The 19,947-nt window shown below is 39.3% G+C and overlaps 1 protein-coding gene across 6 annotated transcripts in view; it reads right to left on the bottom strand.

The window, feature by feature from the left end:
* Positions 1-19,947, bottom strand: part of LOC130275550 (transducin-like enhancer protein 4) — a 129,685-nt gene that overhangs the window by 83,621 nt on the left and 26,117 nt on the right. For 3 of the 6 annotated variants that reach the window (XM_056523640.1, XM_056523650.1, XM_056523678.1), the window contains exons 5-6: positions 8,395-8,457; positions 5,454-5,528 (exon numbers count right to left, since the gene is read on the bottom strand). The exons of 2 other annotated variants lie outside the window; for them this stretch is intronic. In XM_056523640.1, coding sequence (XP_056379615.1) covers positions 5,454-5,528; positions 8,395-8,457 — 138 coding nt within the window. The remainder of the gene's footprint in view (positions 1-5,453; positions 5,529-8,394; positions 8,458-19,947) is intronic. One more of the 6 variants, XM_056523659.1, reaches the window with a different exon arrangement.

Genomic DNA, 19,947 nt, shown 5'->3' with positions numbered 1-19,947 from the left:
CAATTATAAGGGATCTCTATCCCTTCAAGAAAGTTGTCCAATATTGTAATGCACTTATGCAACGTATATATTGTAGCAATGGCTGACTTTTTCTAATTTGTGAGGTTGTGAGGTGCCCCTGCCCAGAGCGAGCCCGTCCTACACTCTAAATATGTATAAAGTGTGGGCCTGGTGAGCGTCACGCTTCTCTATACGCCCCAGCCCAATCAAGATGTGCTAGTTCCACATTCGCCATTCCCCTTAATTGTTCTGCTGTCAGTCCTCCAATCAGCAAGCACTGCACATGCATGTGTAGTTCACATACAATGCATTCAGCACTGCTGTTCATCACGACCTATAAATGGGATGTTGACAGGTTACTAATATATGTCAGTGGAGAATGCTGTGCCTGAGGGGAGAAAGGAAAAGGACTTGTGAGGAGGCATTGACCCACACACATACACACTTCGATGAAACCTGGGAGGGTATGCATATAGCTAGGGAAGGGCATTAGGCATCCCAGAAACTTGCCAGCTGATTTATGGGATTTCCAGTTCTGGCCAGCACGTGCAGCGCTGGGTGAACCAGGAAATAAACGCTGAGCAGATGTGACAGCGGCATCAGATGGGTTACAATTTGGCAGATTCACATAGAATATGCCCAGGGGATGCATGATAAGAATATACATGTCTCTTTGGTTGACTGACATTTTATAAAGTAAAGGTGGATAACCCCTTTAGGGTCAAATATTCCATGGCATTTCATCAATTAACTCCCAGTTACAGCAGCTGCCATAAAGCTTGCACATTCAGCTTCACTGTATATACAGACAATACAGGAATGGTGATCCTGGAATAAGGCCACCTAAAGGAAAGTCTTTTAAAAAGTAAAAACACGTTTCTATGCATAAGCTGTGGCATTTCTGTAGGACCAAGCAATCCTACTTTTTAGAGAGGTAATCGGCTGTATACAGGGGCCAGATTTTTTCTGAAGGGCTATTTTTTTGTAAGCATTAAAAGGCTAAAATATACATTCTCTATGATCTAGAACTTTTAAAGATTCATCATTTGTATTTCTTTTTTAAATGAGCAGTTTTGGTGTAGGAAAACGTAGCAGTCTACACAGCCCAGTTCTCAAGCCAGGCTTTATTGAAAGCAGAAGAGACCGTGCACAGGCACATATCTGGAACTAATGAATAACCTCACTAGTCAATGCTATGAAATAATACACATCTGATTGATTTCTGTCTGTTCAGCAAATGCTTAAAAAGGATATATAAATTTATAAAGTGTTCTGATTGAGACATTAGCTCAGACCTGGAAAATCCATCTAATTCTGGTATTATTGCGGGGGGAAAAAACATAATGACAAAGGGCCATTCACTATGGATAATGCTTGGAAAGCTGCCCTCAGCTTTATGAACAAAGGCAGATTGAAGAAACATGCTTGAAAAAGAAAGCATTGCTTACAAAAGAAAAAAGCGCTCAAATAAAATTAACAGTATTAGCACTGTGTGTGTTTGGAGAGGCATTTTAACTGTAAACATATGTTCTTACATAGTCATAGTCGACTAAGACACATAATTCTTCTAACCCTCAGAGATTCCTCTCTGCCCTAAAATGATGTTACTTCCAATGTCCATAGGACCTATGTATGGACTAAGCTTCAGTGATGGGTGAACACTTGAGCATATGCACTAGGATCACAACTGGTCCCAGGACAAATCTGTGGTCAGTTAATGGCTGGGCAGGCAGGTACCGCTTACAAGCACTTGTCTTAGAAGCAGGTTGAAGAGATGAGTGGCGAAAGACCGGGGGTAGGCAAGTATGATTTAAATTTTTTTTTGTTTAAGCACCAAAATACCCCTATATGGTATTCTGTGCAGATTTGATGCGCAGGATTTTCTGCTGCAGATTTCAATGTAAACTGAACACAGCTTGAAATCCTACACATCAAATTTGTGCAGAATACTGTACGTGTGAATAAACGCTTAGTGTCTAGTAGTCCTTTCATATCAGAAGGGTCAAAGTATTTGCATTTTCTTCAGAAACCGATAATGATGAATATGCCATAAATGGTTTAGTTGGGGATACTTACTAGACTGTGGTAGGTTGGTCATTTAACCAACAATTATAGCTGACCATAAACTAGAAGACATGAAGATGAAGAAGGATGATGAAGACAATTCTCAACTGTGGGCTCCTATTCCTGACAGTAAAACAACAAGAAACATAGCACATGCCAACCAAAGGCTGGGATCTCTGAAAAAGATGATCTTCCATATTGGTTTTTCCTGATGACAGCTACTGTAGTTGAAAAGCTATTTCTGCCAAATGACAGATCTGCATCCTATCAATGAAATCTCCGACTAGGCCAAAGATCGAAAACAACCTTTCAAGACCAGCCACGAATGACAAGGCACTTAGATAATAGCTGTCTGAAATCCCTAATGTATGTCCACCTTATCTGTCCCCACTCCATCAATAATATGTATACACAGATCAGTGCCAGGAGAGGTCAGGTTATGCAACCAGTGAGATAACAGGAAACAGAATGGTGTTTTGCTTGTCAAATGACCAACTCCTCTTTAAGGAAATTGTTTTTTAAAAAGCCTAAAACCATGTAGTTTTCAGCCACATATTTGTTAGCATTCTCTAACACGAAAATGTAGGAGGAGAGTGAAGGATAAAACACGACGGACACACAATTTCAGTAAGTTTTTCTTTTACATATCTCCCCGACAGCTGTATGACAATATTCAAGAGGCACTGTTTATTACAACAGAACCTTTACAGGTTTCAGGAAAACATTCTGTTTTTAGACTGTTCACCGCCTGCAAACAAATTGTTGTTTAAGATCTGCAGTATGAAGCTCAACAGTGCAGAACATGCAATCTGTTCCAATTGCAGACTGAAGAGGAAAGTGAAGAGATGCATAGAAATGAAAACAAACAGGCTCACAATCGGGAAGGGGGTACTCAAGCATATTAATCACCCCTTTCTGCCATGAAAAAAAGTAAATACATCAGAAATATATATGGTGGCATTGTGTGAAGTAGAGTAAGACAAAGAAAGTGACCAAACTGTAAGAAAAAGCTTAAGTTCATAAACTACTTGACCCTTACCGTCTTGGACATCTCTTGGACTACATTTGAGAACAGATGACTATCGTAACACAACACGTTTCAATAATCCCTGCTAGGTCACTTATTCCTACTCAATGTGAGTAGCATCCAGGAGACAACCCATATATGGCTTATTCAGGTAAATCGAATATGGTACTGCAAAGTATGGATGGGCTTCTTCCTGCATATAGGCTGCCAATCAAGCCAGTCTGAGCAGGTAGAGGGTGCAGCAGCCATGACTGGAAGCCGCCATGTCCTCAGTAAATAGATACAAGGGAAATGGTTTAAATTTCTTAGAACTCCTCTGCGTTGCAGAGAGCTGAAAGGAAAAATGTGAGAACACTGTTGCCCTCAACTGTCAGGTCCCAGCAGGTTCTCTTTAAGTAATATAGAGTCCCAATTGAAATCCATGTATAAAAGGGACTGTCCATGTAACTTTTTATATGTTCAAAGAGTGCACATTGTGGGAATTAAAAACACTTCTGCTCTCATGCTGTTCCCTGCCGAGTGCTGTCTGTCCTCCATCTTAACACTTGGTGCTAGTTGGACACATGAAATGTTCACCTAGTCTATCAAGTGGATGCTGGCAGGGAATTGGGGGCAAGTTAGTACCAGTGCTTTTATTCCTTCTCCATCATAAGAAGTTTAAAAAATAAATTATCCAGACAACCCTTTAGAGGGGTTGTATCGTCATCACCTGCTCATTTTGCAAATGAATCGGCAATGTGTCTTCATGGTAACACACCTATCACTGTAGTCTCATGCCATTTAAGTCTTATGTCTAGGTCTTTACTAATCTACTGGCATTTTGCAGTGGACAAATGGATGGGAATACTCCACAGAATCTGACTACACAATGTTTGTAGTCTGTTACCACGGAGATGCTAGGTCTGCCTAGGAGCTGTACAAACGAAACCATAAGAAATGTTTAACTAAGACTTTTTAAAAAGTGGCTTCATTTGAAATGAGGAAGAACAGTAAAACGAAAATAGGTGGAAAAGTTGTAGCTAGCCTTTAAGATCACACCATTAGGTTATATTTTTGCAATCCAAGACCAAAAGAAATGTCTATATTAAAAGCGAAAATGTAGCTAATACGCTAGCCGGGCATTGCTGGATTTAAGAAATTTTACTGTTTGCACGATAGTACACATTTGAAATTTTATTCAAATAATTCCAGCACCTAGGAAGGAAGGGGGAGGGGGGGGGGGGGGGGGAATGGCCTTTTCACCCCCTACTTGTGCTTGAAGAGCTTGCAGCAAATGTTATTCATGGCTGAACACAGCTTCCCAGATTTGTCTTTTTTATTGGGGAACTTCGCAGGAAATAAAAGGTTACTTTTTCTCCATTTATAACCCTTAATTGACTACCAGTATTCTCCTGCGGTCAAAGGGGCACAAAACAGAATAAGAAATAGCCCATTAAATGCAGGCCACAATCAGAACATTGCGCTCTACCTCCGTCAGCAAGGATCAGAGAGTGCTGATTTCCTTGTTAAAAGACAGAGGCATAATTGAGGCAATATCTTCACTTCAGATTGATTATTCGGCGACCCTTATCCACATCTTCACTCAGCAATTTGAATTTTAATGAAAGTAAATGGAATAATTAGCATTTCAAAGTGTGTTTGATACACTGAATAAAAGAGGAAAAGACTTTTATGTATAATCTATACACAAAAGAAAAAGCATTTGGGAGGGGGCGAAGAAGAAAAGTACAGTTGTAGTGCCTTCATTAGAATAACTTAGCGGATTGCACCAGCTGTATAATTATAGATGTGAATAATGGGTTATTAAACTATGATTTCTCACCTCCGCATTGTCATGCGAAACAGACAATATTTCATTGTTTCGCCGCCTTATTTTTTAAATTTTTTTTTTATAGGAAATGTAAACAAAATTACCGTCCAGATTCGAAGTCTGACAGAACACGTGAATACAGCAGCCATTTACAGAGCTAACATATGGAGGAATTTATTTTTCATTTTCTCCTTTTAGTCCTTTAAGTAAAGAGAGGGTAAGTGGTGGGAGAAGCGAAATTAATAAGTCCATTCATATTTGTCTTGTTTAGTTTAAGTGGGTTTGTATCAGTTCATGATGTCACCAGCTATATTATCCAGAATGCATTTATTAACATAACTATTTAAGGAGGAGGGGGGGGGGGGAGCTTTAATGCACTATGGCATGCCTTAGCCATTTGTAAGTCAACGACGCCATACATATTGTATGAAGTTTTCATGGCAACAATAAAAAGGACTGGCCAAATGATACAAACACTGAATAAAATAAAAATTTTACAAGCATAAATAAAAATAAATAAAAAAAACTACTGGGATGAAAAGAAAAACATACCCCAATGATCGCATTTAGCTCCGCCATCGTCACTTGTTTGGCACGTTCCACTGCTTGTACCACTTGTTGCTGGTGCTATGGAGAGAAAAAGAAGCCATTTACATTTTTACTATGACTTTCTGCTCCCCACCCCGCTGCTATATACCTTTTAACTTCTATTAGCGGTATGGTAAATCAATGGGCATTTTTCTAGCTGCCAGCTCTCAGAAAGCCTCTATGTCAAGACGAACACAGTAGAGCTCCTGTATGTGCCTCCGCAGCACTTCCTTGTGTTTACTTCTTGAAATTCCTCCCCACAATATACAAACACACTAGTGACTGCTTGTTGGTTTACGCTTTCATTGCAGATAGTGCACAAGTTAACAAGGTGTGGGGAAAGATCCTGCCATGAGGAAATAATTAGAGAACTTTAATCAACATTAACCTCAACCTTTCCTCCAACTAGTACCCAAAGTAAACATCCTCCTGCTGCTGCTCATATACACAGCACTATGCTGAGTATACATGTCCCTGCATGGGCAATTTCCTTCATGACCTCATCAAATAGCACGGCTAGAAGTGGTTTACCACAGATCAGCAGGGAAGAGTGTAAATGCTTTAATTGCTCCCATAATGTATTACCATTGTACGCTATTATTGCACTCAGCCTTTTAAAGACAGATCTGCAGGGCAAACTTCAAAAGATTTTTTTTTGGTTTGTTTTAAACAAAGGAAATCGAGTGGAGATTTTCTATATGGTTGGCAAGAAATATACACACGTGGGTTTTAAGTAACATATGCGGTAAGCCTCCATAAAAAAACAAAAAAAAACTTCAGGATGAACAGAAGCGGGGAGGCTTTGGATTCACACAATCGCTGTTCAAGAGATGAGGGTTGCCTTGCCTCCTTAAAAAGTCACAAAACAATAACAGTTAAAAGAATAAAAAAAAATGGAATAAAAATAACACATTTGCTGTCAATTTAATTAGATACTTTTTCTCTCTCTTTGCAAGCATATCGGAGTTGGAAGCAACAGGATTGAAGTATTGGTTAATGAGGCAGAATTAAAGTCAGCATGGGCCAATTAGGGGAATGATGGGACAATCTGTTCAATGACACAAAGGCAAGGAACAAAAACACATAGCTCAACAATCTACAATACATAAGACCTAGTCACAGGACAGGCCAGTGTGCTATGCTAGGTCCTCTCAGAACTGACCTAACATTCCCCAGATTTCTCCTACTGTCCCAATGACTATACGGTAGACACGTAGGCAGTACACTAAGATTTACGGCACCCGAAACAAAGGAACCGCACACAAAGTGATCAAATTCCCAGGACATGTCTAAAATGACACTCATTCCAGATGAATCACAACATTTGGGAAGCTGAATAGATTTTACAAGGGTGGATTTGTTGGATCCGGATTTGGTGAATCCTACTGTAGATTTGTTCAACTCCAGTAGACAGTCATTCTTACACGTCAGCAGTAACCATACTGTCCAATCAAAGCTGACAGAACCGGACAGTGTAAGGATACGCCTCTAAGTGGTAAATTCCAGTTGGCTATTTAGTCATATTTTTAGAAAGCATAATGGAGGAAAGGTACAATACAGAGCAATGACAAAAAAGATGTTCTAGGATTATTTAAAAAGGGTCAGAGGAGGCCACAGGTCCTCTATATAAATCAGATTCTCCTAGGACATATTCCTAAACATCCACTGATGCTTAAATGATGCAGAGCAATAGTATTGCAACTGTATATACAAATGCATCATAGCATCTGGATTAATAGCGAATAGGCCAAATGGGGTTCAAGGAGTCTGATCTCCAATGATCATACACTGATGGTCTATCCTAAGCAAAGGCCATTCACGTACATTCCTGGAAACCCAGGTTTAGCCACATCTTAAATCTTAGACTGGCTTTTAGGTTCAGTTCTGCCACATATTTTACCTGCCATTTATGGACAGGGTAAGGAGCAATAACAAAAAAAAAAAAAAAAAAAAAAAAGATGGATCCCATTACATTGCAAAGAGATTTGTTAAAATAGGTGATTGTCTGCCTTGATCCAACATATTAGTCAAGGATCTATTTATATCAAAGACCATGGGGCGGATTTATCAAAATCTGTGTGGAGGAAGAGTAGTGCAGTTGCCCATAGCAACCAATCAGATTGCTTCTTTTATTTTTCACAGGCCTCACTTTAGAGAGGCCTGTGAAAATTAAAGATGCAATCTGATTGGTTGCTATGGGCAACTGCACCACTCTTCCTCTACACAGGTTTTGATGAATCTATTCCCATAACTCTAGTGTGCTAGAGACGAAATTGGAAAAAAGCATCAAACCACTTTCTACGTGAGCCACTTCTAGTGTACTTTCCGAAGTAAACCAAAAGAACAAGGTGAACACTGTCTCTCTCTAATCCCACAGGGGATTAAGGAAATCATTGCTTTAAAAAGAATTTCTACTTGGTGACAACTTTGCATTTTCCAAGAAATGGTTAGCCAAGAAGACATTCATTCTGTTTGCTTTCAGCAGCGCTCGCATTTGATATGCCTAACCTCGCTTCTGCCAGCATTTAATGCCTATCATCAAGAGAGGAGAACGATTCTCTACCTATTCTGGCAATTTTTCAATCTAGTCTATTAGATGCCATTCTGACAAAACAGTCATAATTCTGAGCTACACTGCGCGTACATGACAAGAAAACAGCTGCATTTCGCTTAGCACATTATAACATTTCCCACTATATAAGTGCATTTAAATTATATTGCTCTGAATTTTAATAAGACGCTGGGGTAGAAATGTGTCGAGCAGCGAGAAAATGAAATACAAGCACCACCAGATACGAGGTAGGAGAAAATACTTAGAGGGTTTTATTTATTTATTTTTTTTATAACTCACATGTCATTTAAATGGCATTACTTAGCTAGGTGACTACAAATGAAGCTCGCTTACCTCTTGGGACAAAAAAGGAATGACTTGTGCGCAGATAGCATTCAGTCTCTTGACAATTTCAGCCTGGAGAGAAAGAGGGGAAAGAAAAAAAAAAGAGAAAAGAGCATTTCATTAAGCGCAGCGTTTCACAGCCCCTTTTTCTTCCGCAGATAGAATGTATTAACATTTACTATATTAAATTATTTATACCAACAGCATAGTCTCTAAATAAACACCTATGAAGGGAATGAAAGTGAACTGAACGCTGCAATAGGAACTACAAATCTGCAATAGGTGGGTGGCTGGAGTCCAAAATGTTCGGCTCAGCAGTATGTTAATAAGACCAGTTCTCAAAAGTTTTTGTTGCAATGAAAAGCACAGCCAAAATTTCCATTCATAATTTGCATTTTTTTAAGTCTTTACAGCTAGATCAGTAGACCATTGAAAAACTGCAGAGGTTGCCAAGTCAGCCTTGAAACCTGACAGTGACACATTAATGAGCACATCCGCACGGCATTTGACACCATCCAATGAGTTAACGGCTCAAGTATCTATAGCTTATCTAGACTGCACACAAGGAATTACTGAGAGACAATAAAACTAATACTTGTAGCCAGTGAGACATATTGGATAAACACAAAAATGTGTCAAGTCTGATTTTATACACACACAACGTATAAATGCATGCTACACAGTAATATATAGAATATTCTTCAGAACATAAATAGACTTCTAGAGGGTAGAACAAACGTTAAATATTCTTTCATTCATACTCATTTGTCAGTGCTACATAATCTCAGAGCTATATTTTTCATACAGCTTGTATGTAAATGAGTGAGTTGCCATGTAAAAACTTAAAAGGGAACCAGGCTGCTCAGCCACACTAAAACCAATATACTGGTAAGTAAATAGCATTAAAATAAAAACAGTCACTTTATTCTTCTAGTTCTATTGCACAGCTCTGCGCAATGGAGGCAGAGTGCCGGCTCACCACACTCCCCTGACTCCTCAATATTCCCTACTGTGCCCATCCCTCTAATTAATGTGCAAAAGTATTCACTCTAACGTCACTAGGATATGAGAGCCTGCACCTGTGCTCTGCTCTTATGTCCTAGCCACGCTAGAGTGAATTATTTTGCATATTCATTATGGGGGCGGGCAGAGAGGGGAATATTGAGCAGGCAGGGGAGCGCAATGAGCCAGAGCTGTGCACTAGAACTAGAAGAATGAAGTGACCCCTCATGTTAAAGGGGTACTCCGGTGAAAAACTTTTTTCTTTTAAATCAACTGGTGCCAGAAAGTTAAACAGATTTGTAAATTACTTCTATTAAAAAATCTTAATCCTTCCTGTACTTATTAGCTGCTGAATACTACAGAGGAAATTCTTTTCTTTTTGGAATTCTCTCTGATGACATCACGAGCACAGTGCTCTTTGCTGACGTCATCAATAATAATAATAATAACTCTTTAGTGGGATTTGAACCCAAGGCCCCAGCACTGCAAGGCAGCAGTGCTAACCACTGAGCCACCATGCTGCCCTTAGCATACATCTGCTGTGCACGGTTGCTAAAAAATGGACAGAGATGTCAGCAGAGAGCACTGTCCTCGTGATGTCATCAGTGTTCCAAAAAGAAAGGAATTTCCTCTGTAGCATTCAGCAGCTAATAAGTACTGGAAGGATTAAGATTTTTTAATAGACGTAATCTACAAAATATGTTTAACTTTCTGGCACCAGTTGATTTAAAAGAAAAAAAAAGGTTTTCACCAGAGTACCCCTTTAATGCTGTTCACTTGCGCTATAACCCAGTATACTGGGCAAAGTGTGGATGAACAGCCTGTCAGTTCCCCTCTACTTCAATTCACGTAAGTGACCGCACATTTTAATGCTGTTCACCAGAACTATAACCCTGTATATTACGTTTAGTGCAGAGTTAACAGCCTGTTTGTTTCGCTTTAAATAGACATTTTTTTATAACATTTCTTTTAGGGCTGAAAATAAATTATATTTCATAATATTATGTAAATCTATTTGTATACAAAATTCTTTGTATAGCAACAGAAGTTAAAGGGAATGTGTCATCAGAAAATGTGCATTTTTTTTTATAAAGTTTTTTGTTAACCAAGAATTTTTGGTGAAGTGTTTTATAATGTTCCATTTTACTATCTAACTTTTAAGTTAATACCGAAATCGTGCAGTTTCCATTCTGGCCACTAGGCCTAATAATAAGCTAAGACTTCCTGTTTTGTACAGATCACTTCTCAGCAGTGCCCTCTATCAACACAGACAGGAGTATAGTAAAAGGACACACTAGAATATAGATAACAAAGAGATATAAAATCTGCTGCTCACAAATAAACATCCCCTCCTACAGAATGACCTCGGCAAAGGTTTTCAAGAATGCGCAGACCTATTTCCCAATCACATGAATGGGACAGCTTTTGTCTATTGTCCATTTTTGTGGGGCTTGCTGTAAAACATATCACTAAATGCTGTTAAAACAGCTCAAGCAAGATGGCTGCCCCATTAGAATGTACAAAAAAAAAAAAACAACTATTCTAGGTAATATATTACCTATAAATGATAAAATTCTGCCTACCGACAGCAACCACTAAGGCTAGGTTTACACTGCGGAAGCTACTGGGCAAGACATTAGAACAGTTTTCTGGGGTAAAGAGTCATTTTTGTTAAAATGAAGAGGTTAACCAATATGTTGGGAATCACATAAGTCATCCACCACATATAAATATATGGGCAAAGAGAATCAGATTGTAATCTCTACAAAGTCTCTATGAAGTGGCATGAAGTCTCTAGAAACAGAAGTCACAGACTGCACCAATATTCTTCTCACAGCTTCCACCTGGGCTCAGAGGGATTACCTCTTTACAGTGTGAATTACCAGGAAGGGTTTTATTTTCAGCTTCCATTTGGCATCTTGGTTGGAGATGTTCAGTGGGTGTAATAATACCCAAGTAATGCAGCATCTGCCAACCTATGGCTCTACAGATGTTGTAAAACTTTAACGCCCAGCATGCTTGATCGTTTACACTACTGTAACTCTATTTGGTGCATTATACAGATATTATAATAAATCTATCAGGTATTTATTAAGTTTAGTGTTTCTACCTGTTCAAATGCCCCCTCCTCAAAATACACAATGCTTTAGCCCTCTCCACAACAAAGCAGGACGTGACCACCCGTCAATGGTCAAATCAATGGCAGTCAACCTAAGGTGACAAAAATCTCTTAAACTGACCCTATTATCAATCCAGACACTGTCAGCTTGGAATTAACAGCAATGCTATCTATACCAAACAGTTTCTCAAAATCTCACTTTGACAGTAAAAAATAAAAATAAATAAATAATGTACACTGCTCAAAAAAAAATTTAAGGAACATTAAGATAACACATCCTAGATCTGAATGAATAAACTAATCGTATGAAATACTTTCGTCTTTACATAGCTGAATGTGCTGACAACAAAATTGTGCTGACACACAAAAATTATCAATGGAAATCAAATTTAATCAACCCATGGAGGTCTGGATATGGAGTCACACTCAAAGTGGAAAACCACACTACAGGCTGATCCAACTTTGATGTAATGTCCTTAAAACAAGTCAAAATGAGGCTCAGTAGTGTGTGTGGACTCCACGTGCCCATATGACCTCCCTACAATGCCTGGGCATGCTCCTGATGAGGTGGCGGACTGTCTGTGGTGCAACGTGGCGTTGGTGGATGGAGTGGGACATGATGTCCCAGATATGCTCAATTGGATTCAGGTCTGGGGAACGAGCAGGCCAGTCCATAGCATCAATGCCTTCCTCTTGCAGGAACTGCTGACAATCTCCAGCCTCATGAGGTCTAGCATTGTCCTGAATTAGGAGGAACCCCGGGCCAACTGCACCAGCATATGGTCTCACAAGGAGTCTGAGGATCTCATCTCGGTACCTAATGACAGTCATGTTACCTCTGGCAAGCACATGGAGGGCTGTGCAGCCCCCCAAAGAAAGGCCACCCCACACCATTACTGACCAGCCAGCAAACGGGTCATGCTGGAGGATGTTGGAGGCAGCACAACCTTCTCCATGGCGTCTCCAGACTCTGTCATGTCTGTCATGTGTGCTCAGTGTGAACCTGCTTTCATCTGTGAAGAGCACAGGGCACCAGTGGCAAATTTGTCAATCTTGGTGTTCTCTGGCAAATGGCAAACACCCTGCATGGTGCTGGGCTGTAAGCACAATCCTCACCTGTGAATTTTCAGGCCCTCATATCACCCTCATGGATTCGGTTTCTGACTGTTTGAGTGGACACATGCACATTTGTGGCCTGCTGGAGGTCATTTTGTAGGGCTCTGGCAGTGCTCTTCCTGCTCCTCCTTGCACAAAGGTGGTGGTAACGGTCCTGCTGCTGGGTTGTTGGCCTCCTCCATGTCTCCTGATGTATTGGCCTGTCTCCTGGTAGCGCCTTCATACTCTGGACACTACCCTGACAGACACAGCAAACCTTCTTGCCACAGCTCGCATTGATGTGCCATCCTGGATAAGCTGCACTACCTGAGCCACTTGTGTGGGTTGTAGACTCCGTCTCATGCTACCACTAGAGTGAAAGCACCGCCAGCATTCAAAAGGGACCAAAACATCAGCCAAGAAGCATAGGAACTGAGAAGTGGTCTGTGGTTACCACCTGCAGAACCACTCCTTTATTGGGAGTGTCTTGCTAATTGCCAATAATTTCCACCTGTTGTCTGTTCCATTTTCACAACAGCATGTGAAATTGATTGTCAATCAGTGTTTCTTCCTGAGTGGACAGTGTGATTTCACAGAAGTGTGATTGACTTGAAGTTAGAGTGTGTTGCTTAAGTGTTCCCTTCATTTTTTTTGAGCAGTGTATAGTAAAAAAGGTAAAAAGTTAATGCTCTCCCTCTTGGAACACTGGTGGGAATTTTAGCCACTGATGCCTAAAGGTTAGATAGAGATTTTAGGTAGAGCAAACAACACTATGAACACATTGTAAAAGACTGTCAAGATCGGTATAGCACTGGCATAGGCAAAATAACCGGTCCAACGACCAACAAAGTGTTTCCTAACAATGGGCATTCAGCTTTGTGGTTTAACAAGTGTAGACTAGGGCTTTTCACATTTTTATATGTTTTATTTAATGTAAGTGTTGGATATAGGTAAAAGAAAAGTACTATGCCGAGCCCTGAATGTGAACCAGTTGCCCTATAAGTTGTTAGGTTACATAGGCAAGCATAGGAAAGAACAAATGTGGTGTATGAAAGAGAGTCTTTACTGTTTGATAAAACAATAAATAAAAAAGTGGTTTTAAATAGTTAAACATGAATATTGAATTCTTAAGAGGGTTGCAAAACCTAAACCATTTCTTACGGTATAAAAGTTGTCAAAAAATAAAAGGTTACACAAAACCCTAGATTCCTGTGGACATTCATTTTTAGACCGGAGGCCTATAAACAGTTTCAGCCCTATAGCTAACCACAGCTAACATGTCATATTGCCACAAACACCTCTGAGACGCTTCAGAAGCATGAAGGGCATATTCATGTGTCCTCCTTCCACTCGACACCTACAGCGTTACAGAACTAAAAAGAAAAGAGGTTAAAAAAAAAAAATTAGGCCAGCGTCTAAATGTGTGTGATTTCACCACTTACTGAGTGAGACCTAGAGAAAATCTACCCATATTACCAGGTTCTACAAAAGGCAAAATCTACAGATGAACATCCATTCCGCTGATGATCATCAAAGACCAACCCATGGGAGAACATGTTAATGGAGATGATGGTTCCAGGCATGGGAGATCTTTTAATATTAGATTAATTCTTAGCATAGTCTTCGCAGCCCTTTAACCTCCCACTGTTTCATTTGAGAGCATAGGTTGCCTTAGCAACTTTGGTGTCTCGAGAGATCCAGTTATGGAGAGACATTTACAATTCCTACTACTAGGCTTAAGTTATAGTACAGTAACACTATGGAAACACGTTCCTAATGGCCTATGATTTTGAAAGCAAGTCTAAACTAATGGCGCAGAGCCCAAACTGCTTTTCCAGCACAGCCATTAAAGGATGTAGGTTATTGCTGTTGTCACCATTGATATTTGTCATTGTAATGTAATTAGGGCCCTAAAATGATGCATTACAGCCCTTGGCACAACTTCTATTAAAATCTTTTCTTCTGCTCAGTGAGCTGCGACCTGCTTTCTGATGAACAACAGACAGACAGCTTTAGGGAGAGGAGAAGATTCATCCAATATACATACATTTGTCCAACTCATACATTACCACTGAAGGCAGGAGGAGGGTAAAAATGAATAATATATATTATATTATTTTATATATATATATATATATATATATATATATATATATATATATATATATACATACACACACACACACACACAAATCCGTGCTTAGGAATTTCGGTGTAACCTATTGAAATTCTGATTGCCTCTGATAAATCTTGCTTGACAACAAATCTGCAGCCTGCAAACCACAGGATTCTAATCTGCTATCCATCAGTTGATGCCAACCCAATCAAATTTGTAGGTTATGTGGGTCATGCATCCCTGAACACATACATTCATAAAGATTCTGTTTATCCCAATCCAAATTTCAGAAAGCTATTAGGCCTTGCTACATTTCATAATGCCGTCCAATGCATTAAGAGCCTTCCGTATCAACAGCTGCTAAATTATTGTTTCTAAATGCGGTGTGGCAATGGAGAACCTTGCACAATGCTTTATGTACGGGGGAAATAAATATCATAGATTATGCCCTTAACACAAAAAAAAAAAGAAAAAGAAAAAAATTATAAAAAGATGATGGGTGTTCTACCTTTTAAATTGTACTTTATCATGCATATACTTTATGAGGGGGGGGGACCTCACACCATCTGAAAATGAAAAATCAAACAAAAGCATTGTCAACTGCTCAATCAATATACCATTTGTGCCTCGAAAATGCACATCACTGCTCAATGGCAAGTCTGTTAGAAGAACAAAATATATAATACAAGGTGTGGGAAGAGGAGGGGGGAGAGAAAGAAAATCAATAGGAGGAAATGGCAATGATGTTACATATACTACTGAAGCCATCCAGACCCTGATCCTCACACCTCTAAATGTGACAAAGGAGAAGAACAGCATGGGTCAAATCGATAAGGACCATCTTCATTTAACAAGGAATGTTTCTGCTGGCTTGTCACCAAGGGGCTGGAGAGGGATGAAAAAAATATACTTCAATGCCAAGTCCAAGTATATGAAATGATGGCCTCCACTGCCATTTTGTGCTTCCAATGTCATGAGGCTACTAAAAAAATGTATAATAAGAATACAGGCTCAAGATGGACCTTAAGCAGCACAATGTAAGAATATAAAAGGGTAGACTATGAAACCAATAGCTAGAGATTATATATATATATATATATATATATATATATATATATAGATATATATATATATATATATATATATACACACACACACACACATACATACACACACATACATACACACACACATATACATACACACACACACACACACACACACACACAAACTAAAGTCAATTATGCACTTTTTAGGGCTTGTTCACATACAGTTGTGCTTTCTGTGGTATGGATAAGTCAGAAAAATGTTTAAAATGGGGTGCCACTGTTTCCATGCATTGAAAGGCTTAAACCTATTACATTTAGTCAGTAGCCAAAACCTTATCAGCTAGTGCTTACACGCAGACCATTTTGTCGTCGATAACTCGAAAGCAGAGCACTTTTTGAGTTTGAGACAAAGCTTGTATACGCTCAGAAATTTACCCAAATGTAGTCACTAGCCGACTGTTTGATTCCTGAAAGTAATTAGGTTATGGCCTATGTACGGATATGTTGGCACCCTATTTTTCCATTATTCCCACATATTAGTGGCATGGAGGGCACTAACATGACATGAACCTTCCCTTATGCGACTGTATGTGGAGTTTGTTTTAACTGGATATAGGAGTAAAGTAGTGATCATGTGGACAGACATTTTCTGGCTTTTCAGTAATTCAATGACATGCATTCATGTTATCCACTTGCTCCACAGTTAAAGGGGTTATCCAGGAAAAAAACTTTTAATATATCAACTGGCTCCAGAAAGTTAAACAGATTTGTAAATGACTTCTATTAAAAAATCTTAATCCTTTCAGCACTTATGAGCTTCTGAAGTTAAGGTTGTTCTTTTCTGTCTAAGTCCTCTCTGATGACACGTGTCTCGGGAAACGCCCAGTTTAAAAGCAAACCCCTATAGCAAACCTCTTCTAAACTGAGCGTTTGACGAGACACGTGTCATCAGAGAGCACTTAGAAAGAAAAGAACAACCTTAACTTCAGAAGCTCTTAAGTACTGAAAGGTTTAAGATCTTTTAATAGAAGTAATTTACAAATCTGTTTAACTTTTTGGAGCCAGTTGATTTATATAAAAAAAAGTTTTTTCCGGGAAAACCCCTTTAAATATTGAGCTAGAGAAAGGCTATCAGTTAATCATAGGTTAGGGGCCTTCTCCTCAGGTGTAAGTTAAGGTCCCTGTACAATTAAGATTTTCAGTTACGAGAGGGAGACTCTTAGTTCCCTTGGGGATGAAGGAATCTTACACGCCCATCGATCTTTCATTTAACATCTGCTGCATTTATCAGTGACTTTCCCCTCTGCAGGCCCCATCTCTTATAGTCAGTCTCTTATAGTCAGTGTTCCCTGAACTCAGCTGCAGAGTGGGCAGAGATTAGCTGCTATGAGGTCTTCCATACACAGCACACGTAGTGAAGTTAAGATCCTAATCCCCCATATCTCTATAGCATACTCTCAGGAGCAGCAGCATGGAAGATATTATAGGGTAGTACTGAGCAACGTACCAGCCCTTCACATAGACATCTATAGGGTGCAGCTGTAACCTAATCTCTCAGTGCACTGATAATCCCTCTCACTCATGCGTTACATAATAATGGACGATACCTTTACCACAAATATAAGGCATCGTTCTTCATTACATAGGAACTGTCTGCAGTGTCCAGACTAATGTAAGATACGGTAATGGAACTAGCTGAACCGGTCATATTAAGATTTATGCCTCCTCCACCTATGCAAAGCATCTACAAGTCCACCTGGCAATGCAGCAACAACATAATAACTTGCCTATCTCACAAAGCTATAAAACACCTGTCTAATGTACACCAAGCTAAAAGCAGCAGTGTTTCAGTGTGTCTGTCCATTTCTGTCTGCAGCTGCTCCATCGTCCACCTGCCCAGCCCTTCAAATAGACATTTATGGGCTGCATCTGTAACCTGATCTCTCAGTGCACTGATAATCTTTCTCTCATTTAAGTTAGATTTAAACAGTCGTTGATCAGTACAGGAAGGAGTCATTGATCAGTACAGGAAGGAGGAGTCTGAAAGTAGCAGTTAATATGATATATTACAAAGATACTGATCCCCACTTGTGGTATTGATTTATTTAAAGTTAAAATGACTATTACATATTTTGGTGGTTGCCAACTTTTGCTTATGTCAATTCATATGTTTTTTGAAAAAAATTGCTCAAAAAGGACCTGACGATTATGAGGCCACCACTGGTCACATATTGATTACAACCTTCTGCGCTGGAACTATGTGCGTAAACGTATACCTTCACTCATACACGTCAGTAAAGATGTTGTCAGGAAGGATCTGGTTGCAGTGGAAACTGAAGGACAAACGTTTGAACTTAAACTTTCTAATCTGACAGCTTGTTGAAGTGCTTGAGCAAACTGATTAAACTAAGAGTGTTCAAGTGCTTTTGCCTCTGTTTACTTATGAGTCAATCAATGTCCAAGGAGAAAAAAAATACATATACCTTTAATCGCGCCAGATTAACATACCATAAAAGCTGATAAGCTGGAGTAAACTATACACGTAAGCCAAGTTACTTTTGTCAATGCTTTTATGAAGTTGTTTGCAAGTCATAAAGTTCAGTTAAAAATTACATAAAAATCAACATTTATTACAATGTCAGAAGAAATACTGTATTTTTTATTGTATGTTTCACAAAGTCAGCGATTTGCCTAATCAAACATCCAGCTAACTAGGAGGTAAAAGATCAATTTATTGAAATGGCCAAAACACTAACCCTTAAGGGTGCGTTCACACGCTAGTAGCTAGCAGAGAGTTTCCCGCTGCGAGTTACGCTACCACTGACTTCAATGGGTCCGCGGACAGTCCGCAAATCTGACACTATAGCAGACTGTCTGTGGAGCCATTCAAATCAATGGTAGCGTAACTCGCAGCTGGTCTCCCGCAGCGCGAAACCCACTGCTAGTAATAGCGTGTAAACGCACCCCAAGAGTGGAGCTCAAGCAGTACTGTGCCTCAAGGTGGAGCTGCTCCTTAACAATCATAGTCCCTTGCCCCAGCTCTTTCCTTAGCTACTTATTGGTAAGGAATAAAATGGCACTGATAGAGACACCTAAACTGTTTTAAATGGGGATGATGGTAATATCTATGAGCTCTCTCTACACTCCAAAAGGTAAACCCAGATTTGGAATGAGATTTCTAAGTTGTAGCACATGCCCAATCCATAAATATGGGTTTCATATAGCATTTAAGTGAATTATACAGAGAAAAAGTCTTTAATATTCTCTCCGCAGCAATGAATTCAACTTGAAATATTGAATAAAGACAGGCGTCTTCACAAATTCAAGATCTTATCACTTTTGGATATCCTCCATTGTATCTTTACAATGCTTTCCTACTGCTGCAAAGGTTAAGAATGACTAAGTATAACGCAGAAAATTATTAAGGTTAAGTAGTGTAGAGTCTGGTGCCAGCCTTACTTAATGCAAGGGCAAATTAGCTGCACACTGAAGTATGAAGACTGCATAGGCAATGTCACCACAGCCACCTAGTCATAAAACAGCAAGTTTATGAGTTGAATCAAAGAGAATTTGCTCATGTACGCCATTTGGCTACATATTCTCACTAGTTTCTATTGAGAAATACATTTATTTATGGACAATTGCCATCTTTTGGTGGGGGATGTCCAATAAAGAATTTTCCAGCTGTTCAACATATATAATTCAGAAACATGTGTCTCATTATAATGGTCCGGATACCTTTACCATGTATTCAAGGCATTACATAGGAACTGCCTGCAGTGAACAGACTAATGTAAGAGAATGGAACTAGCTGAACCTGTCATATTAAGATTTATGCCTCCTCCACCTATGCAAAGCATCTACAAGTCCACCTGGCAATACAACAACAACATAATGGCTTGCCTATCTCACACAGCTATAAAACACCCATGTCTAATGTACACCAAGCTACTAAATATGAAGCCCCTTCACCTCTAGGATGACAGCTTAAAAGACAAATATTGATATAGCACCATTAGAGTTCATAGGGACTTTATAACTACTTAAAAAATAAAAATATAAAAAAACACAAGAATTTATACACATTTACAAGTTATTGCTTTTTAATAAAATATAACCATTTGGGCACCACTACGGAAAGCCATTTTTTGTTTAGTTTTAGCTTTTTTAAATGATGCTAC

Source organism: Hyla sarda, chromosome 1, assembly GCF_029499605.1.
Source record: "Hyla sarda isolate aHylSar1 chromosome 1, aHylSar1.hap1, whole genome shotgun sequence".
NCBI classification, from domain to species: domain Eukaryota; kingdom Metazoa; phylum Chordata; class Amphibia; order Anura; family Hylidae; genus Hyla; species Hyla sarda.
Note: the sequence above shows the minus strand (reverse complement) of the source record. Positions and strands in the feature narration are given on the sequence as shown.